Genomic DNA, 27500 nt, shown 5'->3' on the forward strand with positions numbered 1-27500 from the left:
TGAGTAGTAGTTAATCACCTTCGTTAGTGTTAGAGTCTTGTTATGCAGTAAAATTTCAGTTCTTTTTTAGGATTTCTGAATGTAAAAGGCAGAAGTTGATGTTTGATTGCAATGAAATACAATATTTGATGTCCTGATCTCTTTGTGAATATGATATTCAGAATATCCGACAAGCTTTTAACTGTGTGTTTTTCAATGTTTGTACCTCACAGTTGTATAGTTAGTCCACCATTCATGATCAATGAGTACCTCAGAGTTGAGCGGGAAACCAAACTGAATCAAAACCATTTTTAGAAAAGTCCATTCGACTGAGTTGTATGCCTTTCTGATATCTATATTTACCATACAGTTACCTCCTTAGTCATTTACTAATAAACTTAGCTTCATTCATTGTGATACCAGCATGCTTGTTCTGTTCAAGAAATTGTATCATCTATGCTATTGGGAGTGGGCATTTTTGTCTTACCTTTAAGCTTTATTTTGACAAGTTCCTCTGAGTTACCTCAGGCCTTGCTTGCCATTCCTGTCTAGATTTGATGTGCCTGGTTTAGAGGGCATGGTGATCAATTTGCAGTCAGTCAGTCTTGGCAAAACATAGTTGAGCTTCTGTTCTCCCGTGGGTGCATGTCATTGATCAGTCTGGGAAAGGCTGGGATATGTCCATTTCAATAAGCATTCTGGCATACGATACTCTCTTCCCCTGGGTAGTGACTAGTGAGCTTGTCAGTGCATATTGCACTGTCTCTCTAGGAGGAGAATTGCCATTCCATTGTGTATACCATGTCTTTATCTATCTGCACACAATCGATTATAAGAATTTGCTCATATGAGTTCGTTCACTGCCTATAAGTTTGCTAACTCCCTCTAGAAAGCCAAGTCAACTATTCCATTGTTAATTTTTCAAACACTATTATTCCCTTTTACTGTGAGTCATGTTCTATAGGTTCAATTTCTTTGTGTGGTGCAATATAATTCAATTTCCTCAAGAGTACGTCATTTCAATGATTTGTTCAAATAGATAGAAACATAATGTATAAAAAACACACATAGCAACCATAGTATAGGAGCAAGGCACCTAAGTAAGAATTCCAACCAAGTTAGCTCAGACGTAGCAGTGGCCAATGCACAATACACTTCCTCAGCACTAGAACGTGCAACTGGTCGCTGCTTTTTGGAAGCCCAAGCTATTAAATGAGAAGGTGCAAATTGCATGCATTTTACAGGAAACCCAGTGGGACTCTCTCGGACTATGCATGAATTGTGAAACGTTGTTCACCGCAAATACTACATCAAGACGAGTGAATGTTAAATATTGTAGGGCTCCTACAGTGTTCCAATACAAGGTTTCATCATGGAAAGGAGATCCTTCAAAACTTGAGAGTTTAGAGGAAGATGCAACATATGATTGCAGCCATCCATTTGTGCTTATAATATCTCCAAGTAAGTCTATAATATCTAACAAACAAATTTGCAATTATATCAGGATCCATGTTTCCTTTGCCCTTTGTGGTAGAAATAATTCAGCTAAGAATGAGCTCTCGTGTCTAAACTTCATATATCTTTCCCTTTCAGTTTGCTGCAATACACGGATTTATTTGTAGCAGTTTTTGTGTTTGGATCAAAGCCTCTCTATCATCATTTGTCTCAGCTTCAATGTTCGTAAAAGCTTGGCTATTCAACTCCTTCTTTAGCAACTTCAGCTTCTTGCATTGACTATTTGAAACAATAAACAACCATCAAGTTGTGTTTCCCATACAACTTTCAGAAATTTAGGGTGATGTGCCCAAGGAGAAAGGGTCTGTTGATAGCTAAAATGAACAGTGATCACTTATTCCCTCAGCTAGAAACATAGCATTGCAATTTGGCATAGTAGTCAGTCAACCAGGTATTGTTGATGAAGATCCCGTCTATTTTAGAAAAAAACTCTCTGATTTTCCCCTTTATACTTCCAAGTGTACTTGTTCCGTATGTTCAATCAAATCTTCTATCTTAGCCCATCTAACCTTGGGAATTTAACCCAAATATGTGTTCAAGGCTTACATTTCAACAACACACAAATTGGAGAAAGCTACTGTAGTTGGACTTGAAGGACATAACTTCACCTACGTCAAAACTTTATCCTCTCTGTTTCTTTAATTGATATATACAAACTTGTGTTCTGTTCGGGTACGTCAAGAGAAGATGCTGTTTTTTTAGAGTGCGTTTCTGCAGATTTCTTTTGATTAGTTGTTAATCATTTTCATTAGTGTTAATCTCAAGGAATTATAATCTTGTTAATGTCTTGTAAAGTAAAAGATGACTTCTTTTTTAGTATGGAACAGAGACTACGTAGTAGCTTTTACATGAATGGCTTTAATATTTGATGTCTCGATGCCTTTTGTGAATGCTCAAGAACGAATGTCCATGTTTGATGTCTTCATCTCTTTGTGAATATGATATATTCAGAATATCCTACAAGTTTATGCCACTTCGATTTGTGAATACTCAAAAATTTATGGCATATTCGAGGTTAGAATTAGAGTCTTACTAATGTGTTTCTGCAGATTTTTTATTAATCGTTAATCACTTTCATATAACAAGTAGGAAAGCTAATTGGATCTTTTAAGCAGTAACTCACACTAAATAAAAATCATCATAAGCTATTCATATAACAAGTAGGAAAGCAAAACCGTATTTATGTCCAAAACAATATACCACATGATATTATAATTGATATACTCACACAACTTCCTGTAAAATCACTTATAAGGTTCAAAAGTGTTTGCAAATCATGGTCTTCGTTAATTAAAGATGACAAATTCTTCATCAAGCAGCACTATGATACTCACAAAAATTATTGTCAAAAAAACTACTTTGTGGTTTGTAGAAGACAAAAGATGAAGAACCAATTCGATTACTACCACTACACCATGGAACTTGATTCTACTAGTATAGCCTCTCTTGTCGAGTCTCCGATTCCAATTGATCAATCACCAATAGCATTCTTTAAAATACAATGTTTCTCATGTAATGGTATACTTCTTATAGCATATGCTAATGACATAATCATTATGTGGAATCCTGCCGCTAGAGAATCAAGAAGAATCCCTCCGAGTAAGACTGGTGGTCTTTATAATTTTTGCTACTTTCCGAGTATTGAAGGCTACAAAATATTTAGACTAGGACCTGGTGTTATAAATAGTGACAGCAATGACATGGATATTGATATATTTTCAACGAAAAGTAACACATGGAAAACGGTTGGCATATTTCCTCCAAATTATTATTTCGAAGATAGTAGAGTTTACATGTCAGATGGGATTGTTTATATGATGGCGGAGAGGAAAGAAAGTGAAAATTGTACAATATTACGTTTTTGTTTGAAGAGGGAAGAATTTCAAGAGGAATTGTCGATTCCGAACACTATATCACCAAGGGGAATAAATGTTGTAGGAGAAAAACTTTGTTTGATTGGGTCATTGGAAGATAATGAAAAGATTCGCGTATATTGTTTGTATATGAAGAAAACAAATTCATGGAATGAGATATTGACAATTCAATTACCTTTCAAAACTTGTTTGAAACCTTTGAGTTTTATAAAGGATGGAGGCATCATGTTTCAAAACTATATGAGTAAATATGTGTTCAAGGCTTACAATTCAACAACACACAAATTGGAAAAAGTTAATGTAGCTGGAATTGAAGGACTTCACTTCATTCAGGTTGTAACCTACGTCGAAACTTTATCCTCTCCGTTTCTTTAATTGATGCATACTTGGTTCGGATACGTGAAGAGAAGATGTTGTTTTTTTAGAGTGTTAATGATGTGTTTCTGCAGATTTCTTTTGATTAGTTGTTAATCACTTTTGTTAGTGTTAATCTTGAGGAATTAGAATCTTGTTAATGTCTAGTGTAGTAAAAGTTTCAATTGTTTTTTTAGTAGTTGTACTTTTCTTGTAAGCAGTTGATGTTTGATTGCAATGAAAGTTATTGAGAAACGCAATATGTGATGTCTTCATCTCTTTGTGAATACGATATTCAGAATATCCCACAAGTTTATGTGATTACAAATTTGACCATTTGTACTTCTATTGTAAAATTTGGTGTTTAAGTTGTTATAACTTGTAAGAGCCAGGGAATGATAGAGTTCCATTTGGGGAAAACTAATTACAGAATTAATCTTAAGATGAGTTTATCTCATGGTCGAGATAAAATTGCGGAATAATTATTTATTTCAAAGTTAGTAATTCCAGGAATATAGTGTTATTTTTGTCACACGTAGAGGAATTCTATAATAACTAATCTCAAAATAACGTATTCTCAACCGAACGAGCACTAACAATATAGCATGCATGATCCAATCTTGGTGTTATTGCTTATCAATCAGCATGAGTTTAGATGCCTATGTATTCAACTAATAATACCATTAGGAGATCATTTGATTGAGAATAAGTTATTTCGAGATATATAATAATAACATAAATATAATATATGAATTAAATAATGATATGATTATACTCTTACCAGTAAATATTTTATTACAAATAGAATATACAGGGGTATAGGACATAGCTTACTCCAATTCCTAGAGAAGATCTAAGTTATAAGTTGTAACTTAGTAACTTGTAAGAGCTATAACCTTGCAAAATTGTGTGTATAAGATGTGAAGACTTAGAATTATGCGATTTTCTAAGTTTTTTGTGTATGTTAGTCAATGAATTTCTTGGTGATATGGTGTTCATGCACTTTTTTGCTAATACTTTTACAGGACCCTCTGTATTGATCTAGGAGAACTGTACGTACAGTCTCAGCATGATTCATGCCAATTTTTTTTTTTTAGCATTTAAGGGTCACACAATAGATATTAGGCGATTTTCCCAGTTTTTTCATGTGTTAGTCAATGAATTTTTCGTTGATATGATTTTTAGGTACATTTTTTTCAATACTCAAGAATTTATGGCATATTTGAGGTTGAATTAGAGTGTTAATGATGTGTATCTGTATATTTTTTTTAGTATAACTTACATAAATACCATAGTGTAAAATCTAAATTACCTTCTATCCCTATTATTTTTGTAATTACATAAATCCCATATTTTTTAGTCATTTCGGATACATAATTAAGGATCCGGATACATTATTGTTGATACATTATGTATCAATCTGTTGCACTTATTAAGGAAAAAAAAAGCTGAAAAATCAAATTAAGATCTCATAGTATCCATTTGTTGCACTAATTAAGGGAAAAAAAGAGTTGAAAATCAAATTAAGATCCCATAAATTATGTTATTCCATTCCAAATTATTGTCAAGAATTCAAAATCCTATAGTGTAACAAACCAAAAAATTCAAAAATTAAATTTCTTCTTCTTGTTCTCTGTTTCATAAAAACTTTTGTCGAAATTTTGGATAAGCGAGGTGAGTTATGAAGGATACAAAAGTGATTGAATTGTTGTTGGACAAACGATTACTTTTGTGAATCTTCAAGTTCATCGAAAATCCTTTCGATTTTGATTCAAGATTGTCAAAAATTTTGACATTCAAAATTCTTCTCCAGTTCATTGAAGATCCTTTCCGTTTTGATTCAAAATTGTTGAAAATTTTGACTTTCAAAATTATTCTCCTAGTTCATTGAAGATTCTTTCAATTTTGATTCAAAATTAGCGAAAATTTTGAGAAGATACATCATGAAGATCCTTTCAATTTAAATTGATAAGTGTTGTATTTCTACTAGATACATTAAATAAGAAAGTGTAGATTTTAGGTTTGAGATCGATACATTAGTATTTGGTAATTATTGTGTATCAGATACATTTAGTATAAATTCGAATTTACGTATCATAACTAAAAAATTAGTGCATGATACACTATTATTTATGTATCTTATTTTGTTTGAGATCATGAAGACCCTTTCAATTTAAATTGATAAGTGTTGTATTTCTACTAGATACATTAAATAAGAAAATGTTGCCCATAAGATTTTAAGTTTGAGATTGATACATTATTGTTTGGTAATTGTTATGTATCTGATATATTTAGTATAAATTTGAATTTACGTATCATAACTAAAAAATTAGTGTATGATACATTATTATTTATGTATCTTATTTTATTTGAGAAATACTATATTTTAAAATAAATAAAAAATACATTATACATGTAATTGTTTCAAATAAGCTTCTTTTTTGTGTGTGATAAATAACACAAAGTTTATGTATCAAGTACATTTCTATTGAACATGATAAACACTAATCAAAGATTCAACAACATTAGAGTTATGTATCAATACCTTACATATGAACATTATACATTGCATAAAACAAATGTTATTGTAGCAGTGATGTATTAGATCAATGATAACACTAACAAAGACTAATTTAAGACTCATAATAAACGAGATACATTAAAAATCTGTATCTTTGATAGTGATGGCCGTGCTATGGTAGATCCAACTTTTTTCTTCTTTTTTTTGGACGTTTTTCAATAGTAGAAACATTAAAAGAAAATAAATATTTTTCAAGAAAAATTTCCAATGACAATATGATTAACTAAAATTGCAAAGGTTCAATAAGATTTCAATGAGGGCAGGGGGCGGAGGTAATTTTATTATTATTTTTTAAGATGAAAAAATTAAAAAATAATAATAAAAGAAATCAAAAATTGAAGTGATGGAAATAAATCTACCTCTTGAATAATTTGAAATCATTAATTGGAAATGGAAAAGATTTGAAATTCAAAAATAGATTAATTGATAAACTTGAGAGAAATCTTCTGAAAATCAAAATAAATTTGAAATTTGTAACTGCTAAAGAAGTGGAGAGAATTTAGGGATAAAATGTAGGAGTGAAATGGGGAGTGGGAAACGTAGGTGTAGGCTGAAAATAGGAGTGAAATATTTATGTATCTGAAAGATTTTATGAATTGGGAGAATTAAGGGATTTTTGAATTTTTTAAAAAAGGTAGGGATAAATGGATATTAAGGTAAGTAAATGTGTGTATATAAGTAATTTTCCCTTTTTTTTATTCATCTTTGATTAGTTGTTAATCACTTTCATTAGTGTTAATCTTTACGAATTAGAGTCTTGTTATTAATGTCTTGTGCAGTAAAAGTTTTGTTCTTTTAGTATTGTATGAACAGGGATTAAGGAATCATTTGCTTGAGTGTATTAGTAAAAATTATGTTCTATATTTAGTTTATTGGACTACAAATAAAATATATATGGTATAGTATATAGGATACATATAACATTTTAAACAAATTCGATATCAACAAAATAAAAAGGAACGTTTAGTACATAAAAAAGTAAACTTTAAATTTAGTGACATGTTTTAAAGTTATAAAGGTTAAAAGTGATAGGTACAATTATATTAGACATATAAATTGTTGAAAGTCAATAATAACTTGCCTAGAAATGAAAAATAAAGGTGAATTAGTCCCCAAGGGACTCTATCTCTACCTCCTAAGCAAATTCCAGATTGTCAAAACACATAAAAACAAAACATTTTTTTGAAAACCCAAATAACACGTTTCAAAGTCATAAGTAGGAGTTAGGGGTGTTTATGTGTCAGTTTGGATCGATTATTGGTCAAAATTAAAATTAAATCAATTTCATCAGTTTTAAAATTATTGAAATCAAACCAAATCAAATATGGATATACATTTATCGGTTTAATTATTATCGATTTCGATTTGATTTGATTCGATTATTTGGTTATCAACCATACACAAAAATAAGACAAATGATTCATTCAAAAGGAAAAAAAAGACAACAATTCATTCAAAAGAAATAGTTAGAATGATTAACATTACAGAACTTTCGATAATTAAATTTACTGTAAATAAAGCTTCAAAATTCACCACTTTGGCCTAGCCCTAGACAAGGAAGAGACGATGACATTTCTAGTCCAACCAAGAACGCTATAGACACATATACGTAAAATCAATAAGATATATGCTCTCGTGTTGGGCATTTTTGCTTTCATAAATAAATCTTGATGAAAACATATATAAGATATTTAAAATTGTTTAATAAAAAATATATATTTACGTATGTATAATTATAAAATATATGTATATAATTTGTTGATTCAGTTCGAATAAGCCCCAAAATTGACAGACTTATTCAAACCGGGCTAAAAAACATTTTTCTTAAATGGGCTCCAAAAATTGTAGTCCAACCCTATCAAATCACGAGTTAGGACAGGCCGACCAAATAATATGATTAAAGTTGAGCATTCAAATCATGGTGAAACTCTCTAAAAAATATTCCAAAAATAGTAGAGTTATAATACGACTAAAATTGAGCATAAACTTGTCCTACAAGTAATCTACTTCTTCTACTTCTTCCAAAAATGAATTTTTCATAGGGTTTCAAGATTCAAATCATGGTGAAACTAGAAAAGGAAGATATTGAAGCCGCATTGCTTCTTTCTTGGTTGAAGTACGTCCCTGTAGAGCCTGAAATTGTGGAGAAATCGAAGCGAAGGCTTCGAAGAATCAAGAAAAATGAAACCCCAGAACTTCAAATTTCGAAAAGTGTGAAAAATTCACCTTCTGCTTCTGGTGCTGGAAACCCAAAAAGGGTTCGACTGTCGAGCAATTTTAATGGCCGCCGTGAAGCTGCTTCTAGTTCTAGAAATTCCAATCCAGTTCCAAAAAGGGGTCGTGTTTTGCCTTCGAATTTACCTGGGTCTTTACCAAAATCCCCCCCAATTGAGAATTTAAGAACCCTAATTGGACAATGCAGTAACCCATTTGTGAAGCAATTGACGAATTCCGATGTGGATGAACATCAAGGTAGGCTCTTACTCAACAATGAATATGTAAGGAAGCAACTTCTCCCATTGTTGAATGAAAAATCTGAAGATCTTACTACTGGTATCAGTGTTAAAACTTTTGATCCNTCCTAGAGAAGATCTAAGTTATAAGTTGTAACTTAGTAACTTGTAAGAGCTATAAACTTGGAAAATTGTGTGTATAAGATGTAAAGACGTAGAATTAGGTGATTTTCTAAGTTTTTCGTGTATGTTAGTCAATGAATTTTTTGGTGATATGGTGTTCATAAACTTTTTTTCTAATACTTTTACCGGACCCTCTGTATTGACCTATGAGAACTGTACGTATAGTCTCAGCGTGATTCATGCCATTTTTTTTAGCATTTAAGGGCCACACAACACAAATTAATAAACGATTTTCTCAGTTTTTCGTGTGTGTTAGTCAATGAATTTTTTGGTGATATGATTTTTAGGCACATTTTTTCCAAAATCTTTACAGGACCCTCTATAATGACTTGGGAAATAGTTCATATAGTCTCACCATGAACCACGCCATCTTTTTAATATTTAGGGGTCATGCTGTATAAAGGCGATTTTCTCATCGCGCAAAGCTCGGGTAATTTAACTAGTTACTTCTATAAAAAAGTCGAGGTGAATTATTGTAATTTTTATTCTATTTATTATTTAACTCTAATTGCTTCTTTCCCCAAAAAAAAAAAAAAAAAATGGCGCCAATAGGTAGTTATATTAGTTAGCCGTTTTAAAACCGCCATTGAAATAATTTGAAGAAAATTCATATATATATTCTCCAAATTGCAGGAGAATATCCCCAAATTGGTTACAGCATTGATGGAGAAAAGTTATCAAAATATCCCCAAATTGTGAAAATGCGCGATAATATAATTTGATATCTTCATCTCTTTGCGAGTATGATGTTCGTATCCCAAAAGTTTATGTGATTTCGAGATGATCACTTTGGTTTTGAGAACACTGTCTTTGTGAATACTCAAAAATTTATGGCATATTCGAGGTTGAATTAGAGTGTTAATGATGTGTATCTGTATATTTTTTTTTGATTCATCTCTGATTAGTTGTTGTTAATCACTTTCATTAGTGTTAATCTTTACGAATTAGAGTCTTGTGCAGTAAAAGTTTTGTTCTTTAAGTATTGTATGAACATGATTAAGAAATCGTTTGCTAGAGTGTATTAGCAAAAATTATGCTCTATATTTAATTTATTGGACTACAAATAGAATATATACGGTATCGTACGTAGCTTACTCCGTTTCCTCGAAAAAATATGGGATGAGAGAACATTGAGTCTGTAAGGGATACATGTAACATTTTAATCAAATTCGTTATCAACAAAATACAAAGGAACGTTTAGTATATAAAAAAGTAAATTTTAAATTTAGCGACACGTTTTAAAGTCATAAAGGTTAAAAGTGATAGACTTGACTTGCCTAGAAATGAAAAATAAAGGTGAATTAGTCCCTAAGGGACTCTATCTCTACCTCCTAAGCAAATTCCACAATGTCAAAATACATTAAAAAAAATCATATCATATCATATATTATTAAAAGTGAGAAGGTTTTAGATTCAAATCTGGATTACGAAAATGTCTTTCACTAATTTTTTTAATTAAAATTATTTTATTAACTTTTAAAGTCAAATCAATAATGACAATTAAACTAGACCAAATACATGGTTAGATGTTACAACTTGTCTTTTCCACTTCTTAATAACTTTAATTGTTAAACTTTTTAGCTTCTACAATTAAACACATTCATTCACAACCTTTCATATACACAATTTTTCTCTTTATAAATTGAATAGAAAATGTTAGTCGATCCATTACACTTTGTATTTCATAATCTTAATATAGTTCTTATGTCAAAAAAATTCATCGGACATTTATTTCTTAATTGATATATTATTTTGCTTAACTTCTTTCATTTTGTATAAAACATAGTGTTAGATATTTGGCAATCGTATAATTAAAGTAGGAATCTTCTTTTTTTTTTACCGATAAATATAAGGTATCCCAAATAATTAAAAGGGAAGCTTTTATCCATACAATCAGAAATTCTTCTGATTTTATTGATCCTGGCAACCTTAGTCTTAGGGTTGTAATAAAGTAATTCTTATATTAGTATTGAATTTTAACGAGAAACAACATTTTTACCCATTAAATTTTGTGTAATGCATCATTTATTCTAAAATTATTTGTATCATTTGAAAACGTTTTGTATTAAATAACATGAGATACATGTGCAAGGCACGTGTTCGAAAACTAGTTAAGTAAATAAAAACAAAAAAAAAATTGGAAACCCAAATAACACGTTTCAAAGTCATACGTAGGACTTAGGGGTGTTTATGTGTCAATTTGGATCGATTATTGGTCAAAATTAAAATTAAATCAATTTCATCGGTTTTAAAATTATTAAAATCAAACCAAACCAAATAGGAATATACATTTATCGGTTTAATTATTATCGATTTCGATTCGATTTGATTCGGTTATTTGGTTATCAATTATACACAAAAATAAAAAAAAAATGATTCCTTCAAAAGGAAAAAAAAAAGACATTCATTCGGAAAAAAAATAGTTAGAACGATTAACATTACAGAACTTTCGGTCATTGAATTTACTGTGAATAAATCTTCAAAATTCACCAATCTGGCCTAGACAAAGAAGAGACAATGACATTCCAATAAAGCTTCAAAATTCACCACTTTGGCCTAGACAAGGAAGAGACAATGACATTCCTAGTCCAACCAAGAACGCTATAGACACATATACGTAAAATCAATAAGAAAATGCTCTCGTATTGGGCGTTTTTGCTTTCATAAATAAATTTTGATGAAAACATATATAAGATATTTAAAATTGTTTAATAAAAAGTATATATTTATGTATGTATAATTATAATTATGTATATAATTTGTTGGTTCAGTTCGAATAAGCCCCACAAATCGGCAGATTTATTCAGACCGGACTAAAAAATCCTATTCTTAAATGGGCTCTAAAAATTATAGTCTAACCCTATCAAATTACGGATTCGGTCAGGCCGGCCCAACGAATCTAACCCATATTGACAGTTCTAAGCATGACCTTAGATGCCTAAAAAATACCATTTATTCCGAGATATATATTAATAATTATAGTATATGAATTAAATAATGATGATTATTGGATGATCGTAAATATTTGATTTATTGGATTACAAATAAAATAATTCCTAATATTAGTTGGGGTCCATGTGGGCCCACCTCTCTTACTCTAAAAATAAATAATACGATTAAAATTGAGCATTCAAATCATGGTGAAACTCTCTAAAAAAATATTCCAAAAATAGAAGAGTTATAATACGACTAAAATTGAGCAGAAACTTGTTGTACAAGTAATCTACTTCTTCTACTTCTTCCAAAAATGAATTTTTCATAGGGTTTCAAGATTCAAATCATGGTGAAACTAGAAAAGGAAGATATTGAAGCCGCATTGCTTCTTTCTTGGTTGAAGTACGTCCCTGTAGAGCCTGAAATTGTGGAGAAATCGAAGCGAAGGCTTCGAAGAATCAAGAAAAATGAAACCCCAGAACTTCAAATTTCGAAAAGTGTGAAAAATTCACCTTCTGCTTCTGGTGCTGGAAACCCAAAAAGGGTTCGACTGTCGAGCAATTTTAATGGCCGCCGTGAAGCTGCTTCTAGTTCTAGAAATTCCAATCCAGTTCCAAAAAGGGGTCGTGTTTTGCCTTCGAATTTACCTGGGTCTTTACCAAAATCCCCCCCAATTGAGAATTTAAGAACCCTAATTGGACAATGCAGTAACCCATTTGTGAAGCAATTGACGAATTCCGATGTGGATGAACATCAAGGTAGGCTCTTACTCAACAATGAATATGTAAGGAAGCAACTTCTCCCATTGTTGAATGAAAAATCTGAAGATCTTACTACTGGTATCAGTGTTAAAACTTTTGATCCAATGGGTAAATATTGCAACATGATATTCAAAACTTGGGGGAATCACAAAACTTATCTGCTTTTAGGAAGCTGGAAACAGTTTGTTCAAGAACATGGATTGAAGGAAAGTGATCGTGTTACTGGTTGGATGTTTCGCCATAGTCGAACTGGTGAGCTCTGTTTTGCTCTAACATGGTGAAAGGAAGACGAAGAACATTTAAAAATGGTAAATAGATTAATCATTAGTGATTAGTGATTGATTAGAGTTGTTTAGTTTTTTATTAGTTGATTACAATCTGGATGGGAAGTTCTAAATTTTGTTTGCTTCTTTACTATTAAAGAGGACAAAGATGAATTTTTCCCATATATATATGAAAAAAATATATATAATTTTAGTTTTTATGTAAGTTGTTAGTTTTATATTTTGCATCAAGATTATGTTACTGTTGGGATGTTTTGTTTCGAAAATGATGATATACCCAATGTAATCTCACAAGTGGTTGGATGTTTTGTTTCGATAATGACGATATACCCAATGTAATCTCACAAGTGGGGTGACGTGTACAATAGTTTTAATGATGATATGTCCAATGTAATCTCACAAGTGGGGTGATGTGTACGTATGTGCATAGATTATAGTATTTATGAAAGTTCTTAGTTTAATATTTTGCATAATCCATAGACTAATACTGTAGAGTGTGTTACTGTTTTGGATGTTTCGCTACAATAATAACATATCTAATGGAATCTCATGCGTAAGATTTGAGGAGGGTGGGGCGTACACAGCCTTACTCTTACCTTATGAAGGTCTAGAGGCTCGCCTCCGATAAACTTACATCTACCTATGAGTAAGATTGAGGGTGAGGTGTACGCAGCCTTACTCTTACCTTATGAAGGTATGGAGGCTCGCCTCCTATAAACTTACATCTATCTTATGCCTGCAGAACAATGGCACTAATTATTAGAACAAAAGTATTGATTGGACAATTTTTACAATGGAGTTCACTGAACAAAATCAAATTAGGATGTTAGATATAATGGAAATACACAACAACTCAGTCCCAAGTATGCTAATTTTTTTCTGAACTATCGATTTATTTGCTTCTCTACTTTGCTGAGTTTTCCCTGTAAGAAAGGGCAGCATAAATAAGATCAACAAACTTATTACAAAAGGCACGAAGATGTATGATTTTCGTGCTTCTATTCTTCTAATGCTCTGGTGAAGCGACAATTTCTGTAATACAATCCACAAATGCACAATTTAACGCTCTTTTCCATGGTAGTCTCCTTGTATCGTTTTGGCGAGGATGTACTTTGATGAAGCATCAATGTCCTTGAGATGTTCCGTGTATGCCTAGTATTTTGAGTAATAGTTTACTCCAATTCCTTGAGAAAATCTATATTGTCAACGAAAACCTGCATGTTTTCCGGAGATGTGATTGACTTGCAAATTTAACAAGAGTTTAAAACCTACGATGAGGGCACTAGGGGAAAACGTGTAGTTGTAATGTTAATAGAATTACCGTCTTCCAACCATCAGGGTCTAGGCACGCTGTAATCTTCGTGCTGATACCGGGTAGAGGTCCTGGTTCTCTGGTAATTTTTCCACCACAAAGCTTTATTGCTTCTGCTGTCTTGTACACGTCATCGGTGCCTATAGCTATCTGTTGGGATATGTATAAGTTAGTGAACTAAGACGCAAGGGGCATACCATGATGGTATGCAACCAAGAAAACATGTGACACACTGCTACAGATCTATGGAGTGCTACCTGTGCGTATGCGTTTCCCTTGTCATATTCAGTGACACCATAATTATATGTTAACTCCATCACAGCGCTCGTGTCTTCTGGACCATATCCCAGCATTGCTATTGTATACTGCAAATTCGTAACAGCTTGGTAAGACTATTCTGTATAATAATACACAATGTGATTTCCATCGAATGTCTTCTATATTATATGCTTATTTAGATTGACGGAAGTCACTTCGAATCAAGCCACAAATCAAACTTTTCTTAACGTCTCAAAATGATCCATAAATTGAAGCACAGTGCCTATAAATTTCAGATTTAACAAATGCTAAACTTTTGTTGGAGTAAATCATAGTCAAGTAGAAATTTTTGACTCTTCAAATAGTAAATAAGTCAACTTCTTGATTTTTAAAATTTGTTGAGATGCAAGTATAACTAAATAAATGCAATCACCTAGACGTATATATTTCTACAATTGCCAGAAAACATTTTCTCAACGATTTACTTAAGCAACACTTGTCATTCTCAGTGCATCTGCAAGTACTAGTCTCAAAGTGATAAAACATCTATAACGTTAAAAGTTTCCATCACCATGAACGAGAATAACAAACTAATCAGAATAGATAGTTAGTTCAATAGGGAAAAGTATTAGATCAGGTACAAGTAGTCAAATTGAAGTACTACTACAGAAGAACTTTGGATAATGCACATTCAATAGGACAAAATAGTATGTTTGCACAAAAAGTTGGTCTAATAGGGAGTCATATTTTAGCAATGCTACGAGTAAGTCTCAAAATCCGATTTTCTATTAGGAGACAGGTGTGATGCAAGTAATCATTTTCATTCCATCCAGCCACATCTGTAACTGCCATTTCATAAATCAAACACCAAAACATATGGAATTGCATCAGAAAGTTAACCTATCTCCACTATTTTTTTTTCTTCGGGATAAGATAGTCAACCTATCTCCATCATGCTAGCACTTAAATAACAAACAATAAAGTTACACATGCATCCCACTGACTTAGCAATAAGTATTTTGGCTTCCTACACTTGAAATGATTTCATTAGATATGTTGACTGTTTTTTTAAAAAAAAGTTCACATATTACCTTGTATTCCGGGTTGTCACGTGTGCGAAGAAGCTTCATTCCATAAGCCTGAAGATGAAACAATGTACAGTGAATTTGTGGCTACCAACTAATCCTTGCAGTAGAGCTAATAAGAGATCTTCACTAACAGTAAACACAATAGCAATAGTGCTTATGAAGTCACAGTAACTTACGTTCTCATAAAAACTTATGGCACGTTCAAGATCTCCGACTCGAAGCATTACTTGGCATAGGGGTTCGGGTGTTGGACCCCTCTCCAAAAGTTCAAACTTGTAACCATCAGGATCTTCAATAAATGCAATTACAGTCTTTCCCCCTTTAACGGCACCTGGTTCCCTGGTTACTTTCCCTCCCTTAGCCTTTATGAGTTCAACCGTCTTTGAAACCTAATGCACACGCGCACAAGCTGGTAAGTTCTCAAGTAATATGCGCAAGAAAATTGTCAAAGATGCAAAATATGAATACTGACGAACAGGGTTATGCAGGTAATACACATGAATTGCAGAGAACAAACACAAAATGCAATAACAGTTAAGTAAAGAAAGGGCCTAATAGATATGCAAGATCACATGTTCTATATACAAAAAATTGAAATGGTAAAGAAAATAATGTGCTGAAAATTCTGTTCTGTTCTACGTAAATTTCTTTCACGCTTATATAACACCTTATAAAGAAACTTACATCCTCTACAGCAATTCCAAAATGACCAAATCCAGATCCAATATCATACTGGTCAACTCCATAATCTGGCAGTGCCATAAAACTAAAACATTAGATTCATGACAAGGAGCTTAGAAAAGAGATCATTAAATTCTAAAGCAGCCTTAAACATTTGAGTTGTGTCAAGAAATGAAAGGCAATGGCATAGTGATATGGATAGGAAGCAACTTACTATATGTGAGTTCAATTACAAAATGAGAGTCCTCTGGTCCATATCCTAGAAATGCATTTGTGTATCTTTCCTCGGGGATGTCACGCTTTCTCAATAATTTCATCCCTAGGCACTCTGTATAGAATCTGCACACAATTACAGAAAGTGAAAAGAGAGGGTAAGAGAAAAGATGACCATGACAATTAAACAGAATTAGACAAGAAAAATATGGAGTGTCAAGATATTTGTACTTTATTGTTCTGTCAAGGTCTCCAACACGGTAAACAACATGGAGCATTCTTCTCTTGTCTTGTTTGACCCACTCCAGTACATTTTCTTGGGTAGCAGCAGTGCTTGCATGTGCCATATTTCCGGCAGCACTGATTGACAAACTGCCTCCTTTTTCTCTTAATAGCTTAGAAGCTTTTAGGCCAAAAGACTGCAACTGGGGAACTGCTGCATAACCAACAATATCACCAAGTAAGAAACTCTCTTACGAACAGATGAACACACTAACATCCTGGGATACAGTAGTCTCTGAAGGTCAACAGACATAAGCAACAATTTCCACCAATAGCATACAAATGGACGACATTAACTGGTATACTGGCGAGCAAATCATAACAGAAATTAACGCAAATTATCTGAGGCAGTGTCTCTGTCCTGAAGAATTAAAGTAAATGGAAGAGTTGGAGAATACAACTTGAAACAGAAATCTACAGCACCAACCTTTCTAATTTACTGCAGCACATGTTTCCACATTCATCTAAGGGAGGTGTTCATACGGTGAGTGTGGGGTAGTTGCTTATTAATGCATGGAGGAGTCGTTTTTTAACTAACTAAATAACAGCCTAAGTTAAGCAAATTGAGGCATGTAAGATTCAGTCGACAAATATGCTGTCTAAAAAGTAGAAACCAGAGAACTTTTAAATAAAAGCAACTCGAAACTCAATCCCCTCCAGGATAACTCTAACCCCAGAAAATGGTGCTCATTAATAAAATAAGAACCAGCTATAAAAGATGAGACTTTTAACGACTAGACCCTCTTTTAAAGTCATTTGCCACGACGTCTTCAATCCAATGGGAAACAGAAAGGTAGTAAACCACATTAGCTATGTACGATTAGCATAAACAATACGACTACAAGTTAAGATATCTCTAAAGTAGACTGCATTACAAATGACATTAGTACTCAATTTCTATGGAAAATATCTTTGCCTGTAACGAAGTAAAAAACATTCACTACCCGAAACACAGATAACTACTATATGTCAATAAACCAATACCACTTTATACAGACAATTCAATAACAAATGGTACATCTATTTCAGCAATATACCAGAATCTCATTTCCATGTTCAACACACACACAAATGAAGAAAAATCTATTTCACTAGCATTAAAACAACTTCTTTAACCTCCAAATCCAACCAGCATACAACATTTCCTTTGTGCAATTTACTAGTACTCTGGTCCACATACTATACTACAAAAAAACACCAAATGGGTACACAAAAAATTGGTCATAAATTGAAAAAAAAAAACAAAAAAACGAAGTGGGTATAGCAAAAATACGAAAAAGGGGTTCAAAATTGAGAGGTGAAAATGAAAAAGATAGAGAATTTACCAGTACCCAGATGACAATAAGTGAATTTCCGTGTAGAATTGTGTGAGAAAAGCGAAACTGAGAAACGTGATGACCCAGAAAACTTGAGAGATGAAAGTGAAGGTCTAATTGATGATGCCATAGGTAAAATTCTCACCATTTATGTTAATTTAAAGCTGCTTTTTGCAGCTCCTATATATATGGAGGGATGATTGATTGGGTTTTTTTTGTGATTCTTGGAAAAATTGAAGATTTGATAATTGTGGGAGTGAAGTGTGGAGCTAAAGAGAAACAATTTTTGATGATGACAAAGTTTGTAGGATTGGACGGAGAAGAATCAAGACACTATTCCAACTCCTTTTGGGCTTCATGGATGGGCTATTATGGCCCAAACATCAAAATTATGTGAATAATTTGCAATATTACGAATCTTATCAGATTTTGACGTGTCTAAATACATTTAGATACAAGTATCTCAGGATACATGGGGTTAAAATTAGGAGTGAGTTATTCTACATGCACTGTATTCAAATGGATTCTCGTGTATCTGGGATACATAACAAATTTTGTTCGCCTTACTTTCATCTCGCTCGTCACTCTCTTATATATCTGATATCCCTGATTCATGTTAACCACACAAGATATATTCATGTCTATCTCGTTTGCCTCTCCCTATTTTTAGTATATCTTTAGAAAAAATACATGTTTATACTATAGTGTAGTATTTGCTTAGACCAAATTTGTATGTTTTTTCTTTAAAAAATAATAATCATAAATGCATTAAGAATAACATTACATCTTTTATATAATTTTACATATTCAAAATCGGAAACTTTTTATTGAGAATTAAAGAATAATACTAATCACTCCACTACCATCTTTAATGGTTGTCAAATTCTTTTGACTATCTAGATTTGTTACTTCAAGTCATTATCATCTCCTTTGCGTTGAATTGTATGTTTTTCTCTATAGTTAAAATTGAAGATTGAGTTTCAGCTTTAGGTTAAAACAAGATGATTTAGGTTCGAGTTTTGAGGTGAATACATTTTAATTGAAATTGTTTTACCCCTAAAGGAAGAATTATATTATTCAAGCATAAATTTAAATTAATCTAATCATAAAGCGAATAAGAATGATCAAATTAAAAGAAGAAGAAATTAGAGAAATTTAAATCATGAATTAATATGAAATCAAGATCCCCAATCTTTAAAAGAGGCAAGCATAATTATATTATATAGTTTCCCATTGAAAATACAAAGAGGTAATTAATTAAATTAACCTACTTGATCAATTATATGTCACGGGGCTTGAAATTGTGTATTGGGATATTTCTGGAAAATCCAACCAAGATGATATCACCCTATGGACAACTAATTAAAAATTTCATCATCAATTAACACAATATAAGCAGACAAAAAACATATGGGATCCGCACACAGAAAAAAAAAATAATTAAGCTATAGATCAATTATATGTCACCAGGCTAGAAATTATTTGACTCTCAAAATTTGAATTATGTCATATAAATTAATTACTGCTCTATATTCTAGCCTTTTTCTTTTCTTTTTTTGGCAAAGGAGTAATTTTAATATCTATTAACTATCACGTACCTAGACACATTAATGCAGTGTTTAAAAATTATCTGAACTAACATGACATATGAAATATAATTGTCTTTTAGTTACTCATCATCTAATTTGTTTTGTAATTATAATAATATTTACCAGCAAATGCAATAATTTGAAATATGTTAGATCAATTGAAAAAGTTCGAATATACTCTAAATAATTAAAAAGATTCAAATATTTAAGATAGAAGCTTGATCAAAGATTTTTATGCGCTGACGAATTAATAAAGGCCATATATGAAGAAAATCGAATAAAATTAAGGAGTCTTGTCTTAATGTGAAAATGGAACTAGGTATAACACTTTTACTAGGTGTTAAAATAATATAGTAATAGTGCTAGAAATTCTAACCGGAAAATTAAAATAATAGAATAGATGGACTAACATTTAGGACTATCCAGTGTTTTAAAAGGCGGGGGAGTGAGGCGAGGCGTTTTACATAGTTTAGGGCGAGGCGTAAGCCTCGAGACGTGGAGCGTAAGCTCTATGGATCTTTAAATTTTTAACTATAATAATATAATAACACAAAATTATAAAAATACATCAAAGTTTGAAATAATTACAAACATGATTAATGAAACTCATAGAAAATAAAACTTCTAACATGATTATACAAGTATAAATATTCTAATGTCTTAACTTTTTAATAATAAAAGAATCATTATTTATAAAAAAAAAAAATTTTTATCATATTACGCAATTCACCCCGCCCCCCTAAAAGAAAATAATAAACAAAACTTACTAGTATTATAATAAAAACATCACTCAATGATGAATAAAAATAAAATTACTTTCAAATAGCTAAATAAAATAGGGATAAGGGTCTGAAAAATACCCCAACTTCGGTCGGATTTGCTGTTGCGATACTAAACTTTCATGAGGACCTATTACCTCCCTAGACTATTTAATACCGTATTTTAAACATATATATTTGCCCACGTGGACATAAAAATTAATGCAAAATTATAAATAGTAATGTGTCCACGTGGGCACATATATACCTTTAAAATACACTATTAAATAGTTCAGGGGGTAAAAAATACGGTATTAAATAGTCTACGGAGGTAATAGGTCCTCATGAAAGTTTAGTATCGCAACAGTAAATCCGACCAAAGTTGGTATATTTTTTAGACCCTTATCCCAATAAAATATGATAACTTTGAGATTTATGACAAAACCATGGAGAGCAATGATAAGTGAAAAAAGTAAAATTTCATTACATATTTTTAAAAGAAATGTTACGTAATGTATAATCACCTTCACAATGTTATCAAATAGTAAAGATGTGATACTATAACTTATTATTTGAGTTACTCTCAATCTTCTTATCTCAATAGATTAAAAAATTATGAAGTATCATTCATTTATTCAAGAATTATGAGGGTCAACAATGTTAACTAAATATTTTAACGCATAATTTGTCTAAGATTTGTTAGGCGAGCCCCGAGCGTTGGGCATTGGGCGTACTTAGGGCGTACAGTCGGACGCTTAGGGCGTAAGTCTTATAGAACTAAATCCCACACTTGAATCTCAGAACGTTTTGCTAAAGTCCCGCCCCAGGGCGAGTCCCAACAGAGTCTTTTAAAACATTGGAACTATCCATATAAGTCTCAATACTAATACTCACTAGATTTAATATAAAGGTAAAGTAATATTCAATCTTTAATTATAACAAGTCGGTATTATATTAATTTAATAGTTATGTTCTTTTCATTATAAAAGATATATATATATATATATATATATCTTTAAATACACTTTTCTTTTTGTGATTTTAGTTCAACATATTCAATCATCATGACATTGTACCTACGAGCCTATATAAAAAAAATAGCAACTAGGAAAATACAAGGAAAAAAAGTAGTACTATACATTGTAGTGGTATTATTTATTCTTATTGTTGATTAAATAATACAATTAAATAAGAATAAGTCGGCTTATATTAAAATATGATGTATGATGAAGAGTACAAACAACAATAATATTTCAATAGTTTAAAACTACTCTTACTTGAATTTCGGGGCAAAACCGCCCTTGAGTGACATTATTTTTTGGACCCGAATCGAAGAATTCTTAGATATGATGCAAAGGGCTCTTGGTTAATTCATATAAGTTATTATGAATATAATCACAATTAATATTTCTATTATCAAGCATTCGAACACGGATCAAAAGTGAATTACGAGTCGGATCAATTTGTGAATCGAACAAGCTCCCCTTGCCTGTAATGATGTGATGATAAACAACTTATTCTAATTCAGTGCTCTCCAAATCATGCTGGAAGGGAAACGAGGTTCATCCAAATTCTCTCTCACGAAAAATTATATCTTAAATAGTAGATATTGGATGGCATTAGCTTCTTGATATATTTATTTTTTATTAAAATTTTTGACTTCGTCACTCTTTATTGTATGGGCCCGAAGTATCAAAGAAATCCCTAATAAAGACACAGAAAATTGCCAAATCCAAGAATTGGCATTTTGCTAACCACATATTCCTTGTGATAGCCAGAAAATTACAAAATTATAAAAGATGTGTGTCATTGAAATGGACAAGAGGTGACATTTCATAAATTGTGTATTTTAAGGAGTTGTTAGACCTAATCACACAATTAGAAAAAAGTTAAATAATAATATATCAAAGCAAGTAAAACAGAAAAATAATTAAATGTACTTCTTTTGGCTAAGAAATAACACTACAAGAACAAAAATCACATAACAACATATTCAGTATAATTTTTCAGATAAAATCTGTATATGATAGACTGTACGTACATATTTTACCGCTATCTCAGGAAGGCAAGAAAAAAAAAACTCAAAAGTGTTTACTTCTTTTTTAATTAGATTTAACATTACATATGTAAGACAAATCTCATCCCACCAAATGAAAGTAAGTAAAAGCCTTTTACCATCACGAATCAGATGGTACGTACTCATCCATCCTTAGTTAAAAATCTCGGACTTGATCGAAGTAAAATGTCGTCTTTGCACTTTACCTCGAAAACAAGACTTCCCATTGCAAATTCAGATTAGTCAAGTCGCAAAAGCAGATACCGAACATCAGATAAGAAAAATACCTATGGAAGACAAGAAACTATACATTGAATGATTGTCTTGCATACCTTTTTTCCCTATTTTCAAACCATTGAACTGTTCTTCTTGCAATTGGAAGCCAAAGTTTCATCCTTTTTTCCTCAACACAAGTAATAGAATTGTCTCTATTACAATTCCTAGTATTGAAATCATCAAATCTTGGACATATCAAAATCTCAGACATACTTCTCTTCTCATTTTGTCTCAACACATTTGATGTACTTACAATATTATTGTTGTAATTTCTTGATTCTAATGATGAGTTGAATCTATTGTTCGTCATGTCATTGATCATTTCAGTATTCAAGAACATGAAATCCGAAGAACTAACGTTACTCCATCGATGTTTCAACACAACATCAGACACAACAATCTTATGATTGAACTTGTGCAACATATCATGATGATCATCATCAATTATGTTCTGTTTTTCCTCTGTTTTATCGAAAAAACTATCTTCGTTTTTCTTGAAACTCATGCTGCCACAATTTTCTTCTCTTTGTACATAAAGTTCCAAATTGGAATCATTTCTTAAAAATCGAAAACTATTTGAATATGTTAACAATGAGTTGTCCTCAATGCAGACTTTATGTCTGCATAGAGGACAACTTGAATGTTTTTCAAGCCATTGATCAATACATTTTGTGTGAAATGCATGTTTGCATTTTGGTAGTAATCGAAGGACTTCAACATCTTCGAATCTTGATAAACAAACAGCGCATTCTAAGCCTTGTCTTGAGCCTTTAAGCAAAGAGAATCTGAAAAAAGGGAGTGATTCTATGATAGTTTTATCTATACCTGAGGAAACTCGTGCCATTGGGAGCGTTGTTAGTCCATCTTGATCAATTTGCATCGCGTTGTGGAGAGCTAGAGGCGATCTACGACAGAATTTGGCGTAGAGAAGTAGAAGGAATGTTAGGGAAAACATGATGGAGAGAATACCAATAACAACAGCTATACTTGGCCTGAAATTGTTTGTTTCATCTTGTGTTGATGGCAATTCTTGAAATGTGTTGTAGTCATTGGCTTTAACAATATTTAGGAGTAGAAATTGAAGGATTGTTATGACTAGTATAATCGCGATATGGTTACTTCTTCTGTCTGAATTCGACATCACGTATGTAACCAAAAATGATTTATGAGAAAAAGAAAGGGTAAGATATGAAAATTAGAATGAATTATGTCCCTCTTATTTTGTGTGTATAAGGCTCTTTTAAGATTGTGGAGGTTAGTATCATGACATGAGTTTGTTTGGCATCTTTTTTATTATGGGGTCATCTCAAAGAGTATTCTTTTGGTTTGTCTGTTTTTATATGTCACAATCTCAAAAAAAAAGGTATGGTGAGGTGTGGGGACAAAGGCGTGCGGATCTAGAATTTTAACTTGATGAGTTTAATCTTTAAAGTTTTCAGTTGCAACCTTGTCGTACTTTTTAAATTATGAGTTTAGATTTAATATATGTTTTGATTCTTGTGGATTTTTTCACGTAAAATTTATATATTGCGTTGAACAAAATGAGTTTAGATGAATCCAGAGCGAAAACAACAGTTGATTTGCCTCAAGGGCGGTGCAAGGTTTTTACTAAAACAGCTTGTTGTGCTAACATAACATTGGTTTATTTTTCAGCTTACTAATCTCTTTTTATTTTGTGAACGGTTACTCGATAGTTATCTTATAATGATATTGTCAATGTATAGAAGTTAAATTCAGTGATGAAAATCTGGACATGCTTGAATTTGAACACATTCTTTTTGACTTGGGTTAGAATTACAAAATCCAAGTAAGGTAGGGTCATTTGCACTTTTACTTTTGTGTGGGTCTTTAATTTTTATCTCTAGCAAATTACTTTTTGGCGAGGTATAAATTTATAATTTTACATTATAATATTTCATAAATAATGTTTTGCACCCTTAAAGAACTCATAGCCTATTAGGTATAAATTCTATTTCTAAAGACAGAATTTAAAAAGTAACTCAGAAGGACAAATTGTGTTATTAAATGCAAATAGTACCTAGATATGGCTTCATTTTTCTAGCATACTTTTCAGGAAAAAAAGGAAGTGAAATTCAATTTGATAAGTATCATATAGGTAATATATTAAGAGGTGTCAAGGTTTTATTGCATGATAATGAAAAAGTCAAAATGTAGGTGCATGAGAGAGCAACTTAAAAAAAAAATGAAAAATAAAGAACCTTTCTAAGTCATTTTTTCTTTTCAGATTGGAGCTCCGACTAAATTTTGATTGCGTATTGCTGAGCTCATTTAGGGGCGACACTTTCAACAAAATTTTCTTCATAACCAGGACTCGAACCCGAAAATCAAGACATTTGATTAAGAGTAAAACAATTTCACTACTGCACCACAATCCAAGGTTGGTTAGAACCTTTCTAAGTCAAGAAGTAGGAAAGGTTACACCCTCTTCTGCATAAACTTGATTTTAAAACTCAATTGCATGATATTATAGTAAATATAGCTGTCATTTTTGCATTATATTAATTCAAGAGTCAGCTAGTACTTAGTACTTACTCAAAATTTAATTGTTTTATATACATTTTGTCAACTAACTCTAAGTCTAAGAAGAGTGTGATTGCTATACTAAGCTATTTATCTTTTTTTATTATAGGATCAAACAATTAATTAAAAACATCAAGTGCAATTAGAAAAATTGAAACTTGTTTGAAAAGCTTATGATATACAAATTCAGTTTGGATTATATACAAATGCAAGTACTAATGATGCCTTTAAAATTATATCTTAATTTTCTATCCTTTAATGAGGATTCACAAGTTGATTGTTTTAGTTGTATTTTTCCCTTCACAAGGGGGAGTTATCATCAAAGAAAAAAGAGAAGTCAAAATGCATATATATATATATATAATCAACAATTTAAAAAGGGTTAATAGCACTTCTATTTTTTTGGTTATCAACAAAAATAATTAAACGGAAATGCACATTTTTACTTCCTTTTCTCATGAATAATTGAATATTCATAAATTTTCAAAATTATTAACCGTTCTACCATTTAATCATTCACATGTTCTGTTAAACTTGTATTATTACTTTATACTTAAAGGTAATATACTTCTAAGAAATATACTATATTCCTACATAACGGCCCCAAAAAACTTATTTTAGTTAATTAAAGATTAAATGTATTGAATTGTATATTTCAAAGAGAAAAATCAAAATCTTTTAAGACACATATATGTGTAGAGGTGGAAGAGAGGATTTTCCCTAGAACTTATTTACACCTAATAATTACATCAAGAGAAATTTCCATAAATAACGTTATTAACGCCTTTTTTTACTAACAAAAAAATTGCCAGATTTTGCTCTATACGCAATTTGGGATTGGGTATGAAGCAAAGGTGATTTGGGCCTATCCTTCATATGTGATATGTGAACTTAGATCACAACTTTAGATATTGGGCTACTATGAAGTGGAGACATTGGGAATGACTTTTTCTTTTTTTGGAAATTTTCGCATATAGTCACTCAAAAATATCTTAACTATGTTTCATAGCTATAATTTGCTAATTACGATTCGTAGCTACATGTTAGAGGGAGGAGAGAGGCAAGCGATATTGGAAGAAGGAGGAGATTAGAGGCGAGCAAGAGAGGGAGGAGAGTGGAGAGAGGCGAATTGTATATGTATATCTGTCAAATAATTGTATATATATAACTTGTATACATATGTATTTGTATATCTGGTGAGCGAGATTGGGAGAGGGAGGAGAGAGGCGAGCTAGATTGGGAGAGCGGGGAGAGAGGCAAGCGAGAGAGAGCAGAGAATGGAGAGAGGTGATTGTATATGTATGTATATATATGTATGTACGTGTCTGTGTGTAGAATTTGTATTTGTATATGTATAAGTGACGTAATTACAGCTAAAATTAACCTGCGAGCCATAATTAATTCAAACTATAGTTATATAAGTCAATTAACTAGTATATATTTATCTATCCGCATAATTTCCCCTTTTTTTCTGAATGGTTAATCAAGTTTTAGTCACGATTTCAAAACTATTCAATATTTAATTATTCTTTAATGTGGAAATATTTGGACAACAAAACCCTTTCCGTATATTAGAGTTGTTCGATATTTCAGTTAGAGATATTTTTTCCAAAAGTTATTTTCCCATTTACAATTGTCTAATATTTATTTATTTTTAAAACAATAGCTAAACTTTGATTGATAAATGATAACTATAGTTATTGGTAGGCAGAAAATTGCTTGAAATAAAGGGAATTAATGAATTATGTTTTTTCCATAACTATACAAAGAGGGCTGGTGCGGGGGTGGGGGGGAGGGGGGACTCATTAAAAGATAAATTTTGAAAATTCAGATAATCTAGAGGATAAGAATGTATATCTTAACCTAATTTATAACAGACAGATCACGAGATATTCTTCTTCTTAATTAAATCACTAATCCTTCATTAACTTAATAGTAAAAAATTATCCATATCGACTTTAGTTCACTAAAATTAAGGTAAAAATACACATCAGTTAATCATGATTAAGTAATAAACTTTTATATATAAAAGATAAATATCGATCTTGCATTCAGCTCTTAGTAATTGTTGGGTGTAAATATTTGAATAAGTGTTTAATCTAATTAAGTGAGTATAAATTATCATAGCTGTGATGGATAATTGAAATTCCTCCACCATTAATTAAAGGTCTTAGGTTTGAATTTTCTGTTCATGAAACAAATATCGTTGAAT

General features: G+C 31.6%; 5 protein-coding genes across 5 annotated transcripts; 3 read left to right on the plus strand and 2 right to left on the minus strand.

Annotated features, from left to right (window-relative positions):
• The first annotated feature begins 2876 nt into the window (after nucleotides 1-2876).
• Nucleotides 2877-3743, plus strand: LOC125861664 (F-box protein At3g08750-like). Its single transcript, XM_049541518.1, has one exon. The coding sequence runs from the start codon at nucleotides 2877-2879 to the stop codon at nucleotides 3741-3743; it is 867 nt and encodes a 288-aa protein (XP_049397475.1).
• A 4497-nt stretch (nucleotides 3744-8240) lies between these two features.
• On the plus strand, nucleotides 8241-8888 carry LOC125861665 (uncharacterized). Its single transcript, XM_049541519.1, has one exon. The coding sequence runs from the start codon at nucleotides 8364-8366 to the stop codon at nucleotides 8886-8888; it is 525 nt and encodes a 174-aa protein (XP_049397476.1). The 5' UTR covers nucleotides 8241-8363.
• Nucleotides 8324-13091, plus strand: LOC125862364 (B3 domain-containing protein At3g25182-like). Its single transcript, XM_049542413.1, has 2 exons — nucleotides 8324-8346; nucleotides 12202-13091. Exon 2 carries the CDS (start codon nucleotides 12220-12222, stop codon nucleotides 12913-12915), a length of 696 nt encoding a protein of 231 aa, XP_049398370.1. The 5' UTR covers nucleotides 8324-8346; nucleotides 12202-12219; the 3' UTR covers nucleotides 12916-13091.
• A 583-nt stretch (nucleotides 13092-13674) lies between these two features.
• Nucleotides 13675-18355, minus strand: LOC125862094 (probable lactoylglutathione lyase, chloroplastic). The gene is made up of 9 exons (XM_049542087.1): nucleotides 18078-18355; nucleotides 16702-16906; nucleotides 16472-16596; nucleotides 16261-16325; nucleotides 15753-15965; nucleotides 15580-15627; nucleotides 14488-14595; nucleotides 14240-14380; nucleotides 13675-14132 (listed from the first exon to the last, which is right to left on the minus strand). Exons 1-9 carry the CDS (start codon nucleotides 18214-18216, stop codon nucleotides 14091-14093), a joined length of 1086 nt encoding a protein of 361 aa, XP_049398044.1. The 5' UTR covers nucleotides 18217-18355; the 3' UTR covers nucleotides 13675-14090.
• Nucleotides 18356-22395: 4040 nt separating this feature from the next.
• LOC125862092 (E3 ubiquitin-protein ligase ATL42-like) lies at nucleotides 22396-23972 on the minus strand. The gene has a single exon (XM_049542086.1). The coding sequence runs from the start codon at nucleotides 23886-23888 to the stop codon at nucleotides 22776-22778; it is 1113 nt and encodes a 370-aa protein (XP_049398043.1). The 5' UTR covers nucleotides 23889-23972; the 3' UTR covers nucleotides 22396-22775.
• Between the last annotated feature and the right edge of the window lie 3528 nt (nucleotides 23973-27500).

The sequence above is a fragment of the Solanum stenotomum genome, chromosome 4, assembly GCF_019186545.1.
Source record: "Solanum stenotomum isolate F172 chromosome 4, ASM1918654v1, whole genome shotgun sequence".
In the NCBI taxonomy this organism is placed as follows: Eukaryota; Viridiplantae; Streptophyta; class Magnoliopsida; order Solanales; family Solanaceae; genus Solanum; species Solanum stenotomum.

Bases quoted from the DNA above. Each gene is read 5' to 3' on its own strand.
- LOC125861664 (XM_049541518.1), top strand. From the start codon at position 2,877: ATGAAGAACCAATTCGATTACTACCACTACACCATGGAACTTGATTCT.
- LOC125862364 (XM_049542413.1), top strand. From the start codon at position 12,220: ATGGTGAAACTAGAAAAGGAAGATATTGAAGCCGCATTGCTTCTTTCT.
- LOC125862094 (XM_049542087.1), bottom strand. From the start codon at position 18,216: ATGGTGAGAATTTTACCTATGGCATCATCAATTAGACCTTCACTTTCA. The intron at 14,596-15,579 runs GTAATATGTGAA...ACGAATTTGCAG, and splicing joins GTGACAACCCGGAATACAAG to TATACAATAGCAATGCTGGG. The intron at 14,381-14,487 runs GTAGCACTCCAT...ATATCCCAACAG, and splicing joins AGGGAAACGCATACGCACAG to ATAGCTATAGGCACCGATGA.
- LOC125862092 (XM_049542086.1), bottom strand. From the start codon at position 23,888: ATGTCGAATTCAGACAGAAGAAGTAACCATATCGCGATTATACTAGTC.